At 40.0% G+C, this 14,367-nt stretch overlaps 2 protein-coding genes across 2 annotated transcripts; both read left to right on the top strand.

The window, feature by feature from the left end:
* Positions 1-3,163: 3,163 nt before the first annotated feature.
* lim2.1 (lens intrinsic membrane protein 2.1) lies at positions 3,164-5,958 on the top strand (the record flags this gene model as incomplete). Its single annotated transcript, XM_083986589.1, has 4 exons — positions 3,164-3,338; positions 3,995-4,144; positions 4,573-4,707; positions 5,897-5,958. The coding sequence occupies 4 exons, from the start codon at positions 3,164-3,166 to the stop codon at positions 5,956-5,958; spliced, it is 522 nt and encodes a 173-aa protein (XP_083842715.1).
* A 4,757-nt stretch (positions 5,959-10,715) lies between these two features.
* On the top strand, positions 10,716-12,567 carry bsx (brain-specific homeobox; the record flags this gene model as incomplete). The annotated part of the gene is made up of 3 exons (XM_083986331.1): positions 10,716-10,959; positions 11,541-11,731; positions 12,316-12,567. 3 exons carry the CDS (start codon positions 10,716-10,718, stop codon positions 12,565-12,567), a joined length of 687 nt encoding a protein of 228 aa, XP_083842457.1.
* Between the last annotated feature and the right edge of the window lie 1,800 nt (positions 12,568-14,367).

The raw sequence follows: 14,367 nt of genomic DNA, 5'->3' as shown, positions 1-14,367 counted from the left end.
TTGAGTAAAATTTCATCAAGGTAACTGTACTTTTACTTGAGTAGATTTTTTTGGTACTCTTTCCACCCCTGCATATAACGTTCAGGGTTTATCGTGGATGATTATGGGGTTGATACTCACTCAGAAGCTGCGTAGAAGACGCGTTTCCACACACTCAGTCCGTTCTCCCTCCAGCACAAGACAGGTAGTCGGCTAACAACCATTTGTGCTAATTTAGCAACATTAGTGATTGGAGAACACTCACTCGCCTGTTTTACAGTTACGCAAAACTATAAAAACAACCGACTTTAACCTAGATGTAGCTACAACAGTAACTTAATAAACCTACCAACGTCTTGAAATATTCACCTTCGACTTGGCTCTGATTGGCTGCTGACAAATTGACACCTGGAGGGTGAGAAGTTCAATGTCTACTTAAAACATAGGAATTTTCCACACCTCACCAAAATTATGCACATCTCCATATCAATGCAAAACAATATAGGCTAGGCTACTTCTCCCGACTGATTAGGCCTACTGAGCCAGTTCATATTTCAGATTTTGCAATGTCTAAATACTGAACCGAAATACACTGCAAATAAATAATTTGTAACCAAATGTTAAAAACTTAATTTATCCAAAGGATTATATAGCCCAGTGTAGGTGACATACAGTAAATGCCAGCACCACTCAGGATCTAGGGCATTAATGACATTTCCTACATTTCTTCAAAGGTTAAGATTATTTCACTTTTCAGCACTTGTTCATGTCCCAATAGGTGCATGTGAAATGTTTTGCTCACCAAACCTGCTGAAATAAAGTATTCAATCATACATTTTTACAGCTTTTTACATCTGGTATAGCTTTGCATTGTTTAGCCTACTTCTTCCACACTTTTCTCAGCTTTAAAAAAATAAAAACTTAAACTGGCCTGACATGAAATGCACACTCACTCACTTCCTTCAATATATTTTTCAGTTCATCACATGAATAGGCTACATCCCAATACAGAAATAAGTAGAATTTACTAGAAAACGTGATTCAAAGATAGCTTCACACATACATAAATATCCTCCACATTCAGTATACTGCCATGCGCAACTGGCATCATTGCAGGATGTTTAGATGGTCGCCTTGACCCTTTATTGATCAAATGGAAATCAGGAGTGATAGAGATTAACAGGTGGTTAAATAAAATGTTTAAAAAATGCTTCTTTACAATACGTATGAGTAGTAGTAGTTGTTGTGTTCACTATTTGAATGCCCTGATGTCCTGTTCATGCACATAAACACACACACATACACTGCATTTATACTGAATCTTTGTGATTAGATTAAAGTAACTAATAATAGATCTGTAGCCTACTTGCTGAACACAGTGTGTGTGGTAGGCTGTCGTTTCATAACTAAAATTCACCACTGTACAAACATCAGTCAAATAGGCCTATTTAAAGTTAACAGGAATAGATTTAAACAGAGTTACAACATATATTTTAAATGAGTGTAAAATCAGAAGCAGACCATTTCATGCCTGGCTCACCCTCCACTAAAGCCAGTTCAGCCCTCCACTTTCAATTAAAACCATGCAGTCATCAGTATTACTTCAGCTTGCCAAGCTTCTGTCATTTCTGTTTTTTCAGCAGATTCCCAAACCACAAAACTGGTTGATGCTGATTGGCCGGTGTCCATCCCGGCCTATTGTCTCAGCGCTGTGTTTGTTGTAGCCCCTGTTTCCCCCCATTCACCCCATCATATGCTAGAGCTATTAGCCTGCTGGAAATCTGCCTGGGTGGGCATTACAGGATCTTGTTGTATTTTGTCAGGCAGCCCTGTCTTAACACACGTCTTCATTGAAGGGATTAATCACGGTAAGACTATATTGGATTTTGTCCAGTAGCCTAACTGTTTGACTTTGTTTAGTTATTTGTGTTTACATTTTGTTTTTATGTCTCTTGCTGCATTTTTCCCTCATGTAGAGACAAAACCCTGATGCTGCAAATATCAGATAGCCTACTGATCCGTCAGAAAAATGTGGACATGAGTTTTTGGTCTCTTATTACTCTTATTTACTCTCTTACATTTTGGTATTTTATTGTTTTGTCAAATATACTATATTGTTTTAAAATGTAATGTGGGTTTCATGAAATGAGAAATAGAGATAGAGAAATGTGCTTCTAATTTCAAAGTGTTTCAGTCATACATAGAGGTTGCACTAAATGATTATTTAACAAATATGCACAGCATTTCTCATCCTGGTGGGGCCGTTTTATCACATTTTACAGGACATTTGAGAGAGTTGGAGAATTTCGGTGGAGAGGACGAGTGATGTGATTGTGTGATTGAGAGGAAACCATCAGACCCGAGGTCAGCGGCCGCCGCAAGCAAGGCCTCTGAAAATTAACTTAGGTTAGACAGGTTTCAGGGATTTTTTATCCAGGTTTGAAAGAAAACAGCAAACTTAAATAAAAAAAAAAATAGAATAAAATAAAAAAAATACAACTGTGTTGGTTGGAAGTAAAAAAAAAAAAAAATCAACCATTTTCATTTGTTTTACATGCTGGGGTTCAGATTGAGCCAGCTGCTGGAAGTCACCAGAGAGGATGCTCAGGGATTTGATGTGATCCAGTGGAAATATAGAGCTCTTCAATGAACACACAGAGCTCTTCAATAAGCATCTCGTTCAGGTTTCAGACATAACAAGATATATCTCTCTATCATCCTTTTCCATCCAAAAAAACATCCACGACAACTCTCCATGAGAAAGAGAGGGCGGCTGCAGGATATTGCATCCAGGTGGAACAATGAGCAATAGATGTATCAAGTATCAAAGCATTGCTGCATTCGATGGAGGCTGGATGTGTGTGTGCGTGTGTGTTTGTGTGTGCGCATTGTGAGTGGATGGGGGGGGGGGGGGGTGGGGGGGGGGGGGGTATGTAAAGCCTTCTTCAGGGACTGATCTCTCAGAGAACAAAGTGAAGCACACACACACAGGCGACCCACGGCTCAATCCAGTGGAAATAATATGTTCATTACAACGCAATTACTGACACTTACACCCTCTCTCCCTGAAGTGTGTGTGTGTGTGTGAGGAGGGGAGGAGGGGGCCCGTCCACTGACCACTGAGTCTAAGTAACCATATGTTCCTCCATGTGTGTGTTTGTGTGTGTGTGTCTGCAGGTGCAGGATGTACAGCTTTATGGGTGGAGGGTTGTTCTGTGCAGGCGTGGGGAACATCCTCCTGATTGTTTCCACAGCAACCGATTACTGGATGCAGTATCGGCAGTCCAGCAACTACATGCACCAGGGCCTGTGGCGCTACTGTATGCCGGGAAAATGCTTCCCGCATAATATCAGTATTGGTAAGACGACCGACTGATGTTTTTTTCACTTGACTATAACATGTTAGCATCTCTGAAAGCTGTTCTGAAATCAGTTCAGCCACAGAAAAGTTATCTACATGGTGTCATTCTAATCGTGTGTAACCTCCCTGTTCAGATAAACAGCGTCTTTATTCAATAACTTATCTGAAAAGGTCAGCGACCTGACTCTGAGAGCACATAATGCTACAAAAATGAAATTATTTGTTTATTTATATGGAACTATAGCATATAGCTTAGATTGTGGTTTCATTTTTGCTTCTTAAAAAATAACGTATTGTTTCTCCTCATAGCTTCTTGTCAGAAACATTAGAAAATAACAACACATGTGCTTTTCTTCTGTCTCCTCTTTTTTAATTTAACTCCTTTGTCTCTGTGCCTCCAGAGCAGCAGGTGTATTAGTGTTTTTGTATCAGAGTTTGTGTCATGTGTGATCATCTCTGTCAGTGAAGTGATAACACTGTGGTCCATTGATCCAGAGATTTCCATCGGGGCAAGTCTGACAAAATGACTCATCTGCCATTCTCCATCATATCTGCGTGTTAACACGGCCTCGGCATGTGCTGCATGTGAGATCAATTCAGCTCCGTTGACTCGCGCTGACCCCTGCGGTGACTGACCTTTGACCTTGTCCACAGCTCACTTAGACGCCACCCGTGCCCTCATGATCCTGTCTCTTCTGGCCTGCTTCATCGGTATCATCATCGGCATTATGGCCTTCATCCATTACTCCTCCTTCGACAGGTTTGACAAAACCTTTGCTGCAGGCATATTGTTTTTCATCTCATGTAAGTTCACCTCTCCTTTGTTTTCACTTTGTTGTGGTGTTGTGGTTTGTATTTTACTTGACATTAATTGATTTCAGCATCCAAAGAGTCAAGGCTAAAGGCAAGATTTTGAGAAATAACAATAATGACCTCCTAATCATGAGCAAATGGCTTTTTAATGAGTCCTTTATTGGCCTAATTTCACAACACAGCTGCTTATTACATTCATAAAAACACCTCATTTGTGGCACAGAGTTTTCATCAAGCTACTGCTTTAAATACTTTGTTTTGGATCATTCGTAGTGGCCTTTATTCATGATAAATGAGATCATTTGTTGCCTGTCTGTATTTAGAGTGAATCACTTGCTCTATAAACTATAACTCCCACGAGCAGCAGTTTGTAAAATCTCTCTCAAACATTTTCTTTTCTTTTTTTTTTTATCTGCCAGGCTTTTTAGTGTTTCTAGCAATGGCAGTGTACACCGGTGTGACCATTAACTACTATGGGAAACGCTACGGAAACTGGAGGTTCTCCTGGTCCTATATCATCGGCTGGGTGTCGGTGGTGCTCACGTTCTTCTCAGGTAAACCAACAGAGCAAAATTCCTCTGGTTCACATTCAGTCACATTTTGTCTAGTTTCATTTTCAGCTAAATCTAAAACTCCATTAAAGCTGTAACCTTGAGTGAGTTCCTGGATACGCAACTAATGCACTGAGGTGTTGATGAATCTCCTGCTGAGGGGGGAACAGATTTTATGATGTCATGGTTTGCAGCTGGCTCAAAATACTTTTCCTATTTACTGATATTTTACACTAAATCCTGTAGCAGTTTTTAAAAAATGAGTACAGAAGATAAAATGATGTCCACGTCCATATAATATCAAGGCCTCAGCTCACAACTGCACGTCTGACTAATGGTGTTCATGCTCAGGTGCTGTGTGTAATAAAGAACACAAAAAAGAAAATATGTCACATGACACAATGCGGCGCTCAGCAGCAACAGTCAAAGCATACATGGGTTAACCCATAGTCAAGCAGCCGAATCAATGATGTGACATTATAAGTAAGTGATGCTTTTAGTAAGTGCTCATCCCTGAATCCTCCGCCATGCTGAGCAGTACCTGCTGATCAGCATGCATTTCACTGCACTGAATATGAAAATGGTCTGGGGAGAAACAGCACATTCAATATTCTGGAAATATCATCGTGAAGTTAAACAGTTTTTTTAGTGAGATCAAAAATATCAGCAAAAATTATCCTTGAGAACAGGAAAAGGTGGAAAATAAGACCATAATATATGGTATATATCTATTTCTGTGTTATTTCTCATTATTTTCATTAATTAATTGAAGCCAAATACACAGCAGGTGTATAACTGTTGACTGCACTACAACATTTTTCCACTGAGCAGAGACCCTCAGTGTGTCCTCATCAGTCACATAAAAAAACTAAGCAGCTCCACACACTCAAACAAAGGGAATGAAGGAATTACATTGGAATTATATCATATTATAGCCTTTTACAAGATTGTATTAAATATTTGATTATCTTGATTATTTTCTCATATAAAATAATTCATTTACGAATTACTGAACAAATCCCTGAAGCAGCAAACCTTCATGTTTTACCTGAATTAAAATCTCACTTATTTGTGTCAATAAACTGCAATAAATATACATCTGCACCACGTGTAAAAACGTTTATTTGAAAATGAATGAGTGAAAATGTTCCTGCTGGATGATAAAGACCTATACCTCCTCTTTCCTTTCCAGGTGTGTTCTACATGTGTGCCTATCGGATGCACGAATGCCCCAGGGGCGCTAACTCTCATTAGATGACTTCCAACATCCTCCAGGAACAAACCATGGATCAGCTGCAGAGTTTAGCTCTGGAGCATGGATGATGACCAAAGTTTAAATGATTTCAATAATAATAATAATAAAAAGATTGCGGAAAATGTGACTCTTCTTTTTCATCCACTGACTGCACTCTGCGTATTTTACAGCTGCTTTAACCAGTCACACCACTCTCTTATATTAACCTGTTGTTATTATTTTCTCACAGCTATTTCTGGTGATATTTACTCATCCATTCTAATAAAAGAAATGTGGGTGCATCTGACCTGAACCTATGAAGTTTCACCCAGAATGTATTTTTATTCATGAATGGCCCAACATGCCGATACATTTCCCCGTAAGTTTGTGTCCTCCTCTCCTCCATCAATCTATTCCTTTGCTCTGTTCTTCACCTCCACCTCCAGCATGTCCGCTGCTCTGCTGACTGTAAGCCCACATAAGCCGGTGCACCGCCGCAACCCTCTTATCCAAAACGTGCCACTTAACGGAGTGACGCACAGCAGCTGACCGGCTCAGAATTTTTTACTTAATGAAATGGCCACAAAAAGCAGCTTAACCGCGCCTCACCAACGGATCCTTAAGACGATTTCATCACCATTTGTTTCATTTACTTTCTAATTTTCCTCTAAAAGCAACTTGTTATCCTGGTGCGCTCCGTGAAAGGGATTGACGCGCCCGCAGCCAGGTGCAGCGGGGTCACCTCCATCTGCTGTGGCCACGTCCTTAAAAAGCTCTTTTCATTTCTCCCGCAGTTCTTTAACTTCACCTGTAGAAAGGAAAGAAAGAAAAGTTTTAAATGTAGGTTAACTCCTATGGTTTTGTTTTCTTTGAGTATAGATCTTGAATAAAACCGAGCTACTTATATTTATAGTCCATAGTATAACCTATGCTACAGATTATGCACCTTCTGCAGCAGCATTACTACTGTGCCCTGCTATGACATCAGGTACCTCTAATGTACAGCCTTTACAATACCAGTCTTTGATTTGCAGAAAACCAAGTGTGCTAATTTACATTTTGAGCATACACGTCTATTTAACACAAACCTATGCGCAGAGCAGAGCAGAGCCTTTTTCCGGCCTAACTGATTCCCAGTAATGAATTTGTTCTGGCTGCATCTGATCAAATAGAAATTCTGTCCTTCAGCCCGAGGATTACAACTTCCGCTCTAACATCTCCCTTAATTGCCTAATAGCATTGCAGCGTGAATTCTGCCTACATTAAGACACTTTCACATTAACTGGCCTGATTGGAAATGTGATGACAACACCATATCAACAAATTACAGCGCACCGCTTTCTTTCGCAAATGGGCACAGGAGCGGCACTTGTACTCTCCCAGATTTTAATACCGACAATTACAGCCAATTTGGGCGGAATTAGACAGACCTGTAGCAGCCTAATCCTCCTGTGACACGGGCTACATCACTTGATTCAAAAGCTACTAACACGGAGGAAGACGGCTGATCAGAGTGAATCTCTCGGACAATTAAAAACACTGCGTGTGGCCGCATGCTCAAGTTCCAAGACAAGTCAATCTAAAGTTTTCCCTCTCAGACTTGTGGAAAGTCATTATAGAAGTAGACCAATCAAAGAGGGAGGCCACGTGAAACCACTGAGGTCCAAGCATCTCGTGATGTTGAAGGAATATCACACTGATGCCATTGGAAATAAGGACTAGGGCCTAATAATTATGGTCTATACGTGAGATGGATGCCAGTAAACAAATACACACAATGTTGAAGCCACTGCTGTAGCTACACTGTAAAAAAAAAAAAAACAGTCAGTGGATTTCACGGTAGGGAAAAAAAACTGCAAAACTATGACAGTAAAAAAAACTGAATGGTTTAATAAAATCTTAATAACAGTGAAACACTGCAAATATATAGCTACATGAGTATAACTGTAATTTCTACAGTTTTTTTTGTTTTTTTTGGGGGGGGGGGGTAGGCTACATTGCTGGACAGTTAAATAGCTTATAATATAAATATACAATAATTAATATAACAGCCCATACTATATTTTTTTCTGTATAAAAACAATATAACTAACAAAACATTTGTCTCTGTTAAGTTTACTAACCTTTTGTTACTACTAGGCCTGCCATATACACTGTAACCTAACACTGTAAATACAGCACAATATAAAATGTTATCAGCAAAGTCGCTCCTCCTGGAAAGTCTACCATCAGCCACCAGAGAGAGTTGGAATCAAGTTTAACAAGGTAGCCTAAACATTTTTCAATTTCCATTAGCTAGCATTTCCAGTGAATACTGTATTGATCAGCATTTCAGCTGTGTCCAGATGTTATTAGCTCCAAGCTAACTTATAGCTGGTTCTGTTCAGTTGGCCGGTAGACATATTTGTTTTCTTGAACCCACAGTAACAGCTGACATTGATATCAAAGTCAATGTTACATTGTTGCGACTATTACAGATGGATACTGTCTCCTCTTTGAAGTGACATCTTGTGCTGTGGCTGTTGAGTGTTTTGACAAAAGTGTGGCACCTGATTTTCCACATAAGCTGTGCATTAGGCAATGTTACAGTTCAAGAAAACTGCATGTTCTTGTGGGTTTGTCCAAGAAAAAGCATTTTACACTGTGAATGAGAAGTTGTTTGCTGATGCAATGCTAATCCAAACACCTCAGTGGTCATGTGATATAATGGACAAGGGATTGAGGGTTAGACTGGAAATCATCTCCCAGCATGGATCCTCACCACAGTCCACCTCGGCTTGCTACATGGTAGTAACAGTTACATCTGCCCTCTCCCGGATGGTGTCAGGTCCAGAGCTCCAACTCAGTCCACTCAACCTGATGGTGAAACCCTTCTTGTCCACTTTGCTCCCTTAGATCAACTGCAGGATGGAACAGGTAGGAAAACATCCACATTGAATAAGGACGAATATGCTAATGGTAAATCTTGGACTTGTATATCTGCCTCTGGACTGTAAGCCATGATGCTAGTTCTATTCATTCACTGTTAAGCACAAATTGCCAGTGGAAGTTCAGTCATCTTAACGATCACAATGACCAGTGAGTAGTGTCTTTGTGTGTGTGACAGAGCTACCTCATCTGGCACCTGGTTCACCTCCATAGCTGCCTACATTAAGAACCCTGCTCTCCTGCCACTTGTTGTCACATTGTGCTGCCTTTTCAGTGCTACACTTTCAGTCAGCCAGCTTAGGGATGTAGAGAAATCTATGTTTTTCTTTTTTTGTGCTTTTGCTTACATTGTCTTGCTCGTGCTCCAGGACTCCTTCTTATCGAGCTATCAACAGACACCACCTCAGCTCTTCTCCCCCAGCCATCCCATCCTCCTCTGGCTGCCCCGCCCCCACCACTCCACCTTTTTGTCGCAATAAATCCAACTTATTCTCAAGAAACACAGACTGTGTCTACTAATGCGTTCAAATCAACAGCCCTCACATTAACATATTGCAAAAAAAAAAAATATTCGACATTTTAAGCCAATTTATGAACATGATGAAGTAATTTTTATATTTCAGACCAACAAAAACACATTAAAACATTTAGTTTTGTTGTTTTTTTAAAGGAAACCCATCAATTTTGTGTTTGGAAATTGGCAGCTGTGCCAGACTTTTACTATGATAAAAACAGTGGGCCCTTTAGATTTCTACAAGGTTATGAATTTAAAACCATATCTTATGAATACAAGTCTTTACCATAAAGGATTGTGCTATTTTGTCCTAAAATTAAAATCAAAATCATCTTAATCATATCGTAAATGGCAAAACAGTGTTTTGGAATTTATTTATTATTGTAACATTCTGGTGACCACAGCTGTTCTTTACTGTAAAAATAAAAGAAAATTTATCTGTCCTTTTTTTTCTTTTTTACAGTGTAGTCTATAACATCATAAAGCCACCTGATGCATGAACCCACTGTTATTTTCTGCACTGACACATACAGTGTATGGAGCTACATTTTTCTACAAGATTAAACCACTGAAGTCCAGTATGAGCCTCCACCTGTTTCAGTCTGGAAAAAGCAAGGTAACCTGCTCTCTGCTTTCTGTTTAATAGCCATTCCAGATGTTGTGTAAAGCCAGCAGTGGACACACATACCTGAAGTGACACTTAATTTACCTGACCATAAAGTAAATAACCAACAGCTCCATCTTTACACTAAAGCAACATGGCCTAGTGGGCTCCATGTGGGACAGTGAGCAGCCTGCATCTCTTTTTTTTTATGGCTGTAACATTTAATATTAATTCTGTTTGTAAACTATTTGACAAAGTATATTTAGGGTACATTTAAAAAAAAAAAATAGGCTAATTACGTACAGTGCTCGTGAGCCAGATGAGAGCAGCGTGGTTGCTAGGTCACCGCACGAGCTGCTCTTGCCCGAGCGGTGATGCTGGTCACAGGTGCGCTGCTGATCTGGAGTCTGTTCGCTCTTTTCACTATAAGCTTCGATCGCGGCTCAGCCAATGGACGCGAGGAACCAGCCCCTCGCGGCTCCCCCCACCCGCCCGGGCAGAGCTGTAATTGGCCGATGTGCAAATCAATTTCCACAATCCGCTAGTGTGTCTGAATAAATACTTGTTGGATGTCCGCCCTCCCACTGCCTGCTGCACCACTGAGCGCACACAGCGGCTGCATTTAAGCTGGGAGACTTGGAGGGGAACAGGCAGATGCTGATGCAGGTTTAAAGGCAGAAAAGAAATTAGAAAAAACAACAACAACAACATAGCAAAAGCAAACTAACATCATGAGTATGAATTACGCATCTGCGGCGCCCACGCAGAGGTCGACATCGTTTTTCATTGAGGACATCTTACTGCACAAACCCAAGCCGCTGAGAGAGGTCATCCCCTCGCCGTTCTGCAGCTCCCTGGCCTCCCGGATGCCCATCCTGGAGTATGGATACCCACTGATGCCGACCCCAATACTGGCGCCACATCCGCACCATCCTCTGCACAAGCCGGAGCATCACCAGTACTTCTTCACATCTGGTAAGCATCAGAGAGGCAGAGGCCTCCCGATGAGGAAACTTCAGATTCCTCAGATAGCTGCCTGTTAGTTACAAATGTAATATCATATTTTTTAAATGCTCTAAAGTAAATGTAAATCTTCCCATTTTTAAAACGCTGTTTTTATCTGTGCATTTTAGCTGTCATAGTGATTCATCTGACAAAATGCAGTTAACTGAACAACTCAGAAAATAACTATTACTGATGTCTTGTTTTTCAGCAGATGGTTAGGTTTGACCTCACCACATTAAAATATAGGTGTAAGTGGAATTAGGTCATGCACTTTTAATATGAACTGATGTCAAGATAAAAAAAAAAATGTTGGGCAGTTTTTAAAAGTGATAGCCTAATCAGGCTGCTGCTCTAAAAATGAGGAAGAAGTTTTTGTTATTAAATTCGCCCTGAATCATGTCACATAACAACCAAAAAAATATATACCTATATATAAAAAAGGAAATTAAAATACTCACTGAACTGAGTTCGGATATTTAGAGATTTCTTTATTTATCTTCATTTACTTATTTAAATCTTTCCCTTTCAAACCACTGTCCTGTGCCCTGCAGGGATGCAGATGCCGGCCTTGTTCCAGCACCACGCAGAGTTACCGGGGAAGCACTGCAGACGCAGGAAGGCCCGGACGGTGTTCTCCGACTCGCAGCTGTCAGGCCTGGAGAAGAGGTTTGAAGTCCAGCGGTACCTGTCCACGCCGGAGAGAGTGGAGCTGGCCACGGCGCTCAGCCTGTCCGAGACTCAGGTAACCCACACCAATACGCATAAGCATGTGATTTTTTAGTTTGACTAAGATCCAGGGCAGAGATATATGGAGTCTGCTCAAGGCCACTTCGACCAATGCAGGATGTGTTTGTGCAAATGTTTCTAAATAAAATTGTAGCCCAAGAAGGTCGACCAAACTATAAACACCTCAACAATACGAAAATAATAATACTTACACAACAGAATATTGTCGCAGACACTCAGTATAGGCTTCAGGCTAATATAAGAACATGAACTTTATTATTACACTCTTACAATTGTTTGTTCTGACTCATAATAGCTATTATTATTGTCGTTATTATTGTTATAATTATGCTTTTATTATATTATTATTATTATTATTATTATTATCATTGTTGTTATTGTTGTTACTATAATTGCTGTTGTCACATAAAACGAATGTAAAATAATTTTGGCTTTATATCTACCCTTGGATTTTCTTCAGACCACAATATCAGAGCATCACTGAGTCCTTTGTTTTATTTTTTATTATCGATTTATTATCTATGTAGGCCTAATATTCTTTCTATAACTCACCACTCTCGTCCTTTTCCCGGCGCGCAGGTGAAAACGTGGTTTCAGAACCGGCGGATGAAGCACAAGAAGCAGCTGAGGAAAGCGCAGGACGAGCGGAAGACGCCCGGGGATCTGGAGCGATCCGCGGAGAACTCCAGCGAGAGCGAACTGAACGAGGCGAGCGCGGAGGAGCTGAAACACGGACTGCAGCCGGACTCGTACCTGCTGGAGGAAAACGACGACGACGACGACGACGTGGACATCGAGGATGACATTTGCTCCCCGGACCATCTACTATAGTAGGCTGAGGTTGATTCATAAACGGCGCGCATCCTGTAAATGTACTGTAGATAACACTGATTTACTGTTTTAAACTGGGCTGGGGGGTTAGTCTATACAATACAATGTCAATATTTATTTAAAAAGTGGGCCTATTGATTTTTTGTTTACAAGTGCCCCTTTAACTTTGTACAGGCTGTGGGAATATTCGTCTTACATGTCTGAGAACAGACTATTAATGTTATTATTATTGTTATCATGATTATTGTTATTATTATTATGACTATTATTATTACAGTCTGCTGTTTATTTTTTTAAATTCACATTCACACAGAATAAAGCCGAGTAGGTCTTATGTGTAACATAGGCATCATGCTTTTTCAGCCTTTGCACTTATATCAACATTTCCATGCTGCATTAATTTAGCTCATATATCCTGATCTTTGTCTGACATAATTGTCTTAATTTTACAATATAGCTTTTGTTTTTTAAAAAACACTACCTACTTCATTTTTTTGTTTGTCTATATGCCGTTGGATGTTTCGTTTTGGTCGCACACGCAGTGCCTCATTAACTGCAGTTTATATTTTTGTCTGTAAATATATATATATAGTATATATAAATGATGAATCCTTACTTGGCTCCGTTTGTTCTGTCACATCTTTTCTACCGGAAAGCAAGCTTCTCTTTCCTGTTTACATTTTCAAAGTGAGCAGGGATGATTTAAGAGTCTACCATCACATGAACAGAAACATGCCATAGATGTAGTGTTGTTGTTGTTGTTGTTGAGGCTGCCCATGTGTGTGTGATGAGCTGCTGGCTGCAGGAGGAGACCGTGTTCACAGCGTGGAGCTGCAGCTCTGAATGAGCCGCTGCTGCTTCTCGCTGGGTTCCTGCCTGGAGCCCGCTGAGTTTACACCAACACACACAGAGCCACAAACCACGACAAACAGTCGGCAAACAAACTCTGACTTTAGTCCAGACGGTGGTTATGATCATCTCCAGGCAGGCACGAGCCTCGACTGATCTCTGGTCAGGTTTGCAGTTCAATTCTGCTTCTTGATGAATTTCATCACTGAGCTCTGTTTTATCTCCTTACGCAGAAATCCAGTGAAGTGACCGTCACTGAAGGGCAGGTGGATTAAAATATAGAAAATTCAAACCCACAATAATTTAATATGCCCAAACATGCATAGAATGTTTAATAATAAAAAACTAAAATTAAAAAAAAATATATAAGCATTTAATACATTCCTTGTTTTTGTTATGCCTTTTTTGCATCCACTGTTTCAGGCTAAATGTGGCCATGGAAATGTTATTTTTTTCTTAATGAAATCTGTCAGAATTGAATTCTGCGGGGATGAGTGTAATTATTACACAGTTCATTTTGCTAAGAGCCAGAAAGATCTGAATAAAACAAACAAAAAAATCATTCTAATAAACAGATTAAATACTATTTTAAAACACTTTCTTATTTTATTGTGAACATTTTAAAGAATGGATCTGATTATTTATCTGGGGGTTTAGTCTTTTTGTGTCATTTGATTAGTTGATCACATGGAGCTGGACTTTATTTCAATATGTCCTAATAAATATGGTGGATGCATAAAAACTACATTAAAATCCTTTTTGAGCTGATTCTGTGTTATTTCATTAATGCACTCATGAAGTCATTTGCCTTTACTCTTGATTTCTTGATCAACAGATGTCCATCAAACCAGACACCACACTCTGCTCCCTCTGCTCCAATAATCACAGCTGCTGTGGAAGCAGATTGATGTTCACAGAGCTGCAGTCAGCTGTTAACTGTCCACTTATTAC

This window comes from Trachurus trachurus (genome assembly GCF_905171665.1).
Source record: "Trachurus trachurus genome assembly, chromosome: 14".
NCBI classification, from domain to species: Eukaryota; Metazoa; Chordata; class Actinopteri; order Carangiformes; family Carangidae; genus Trachurus; species Trachurus trachurus.
The sequence above is the reverse complement of the archived record's forward strand: the minus strand, read 5'-3'. Positions and strand labels throughout refer to the sequence as shown.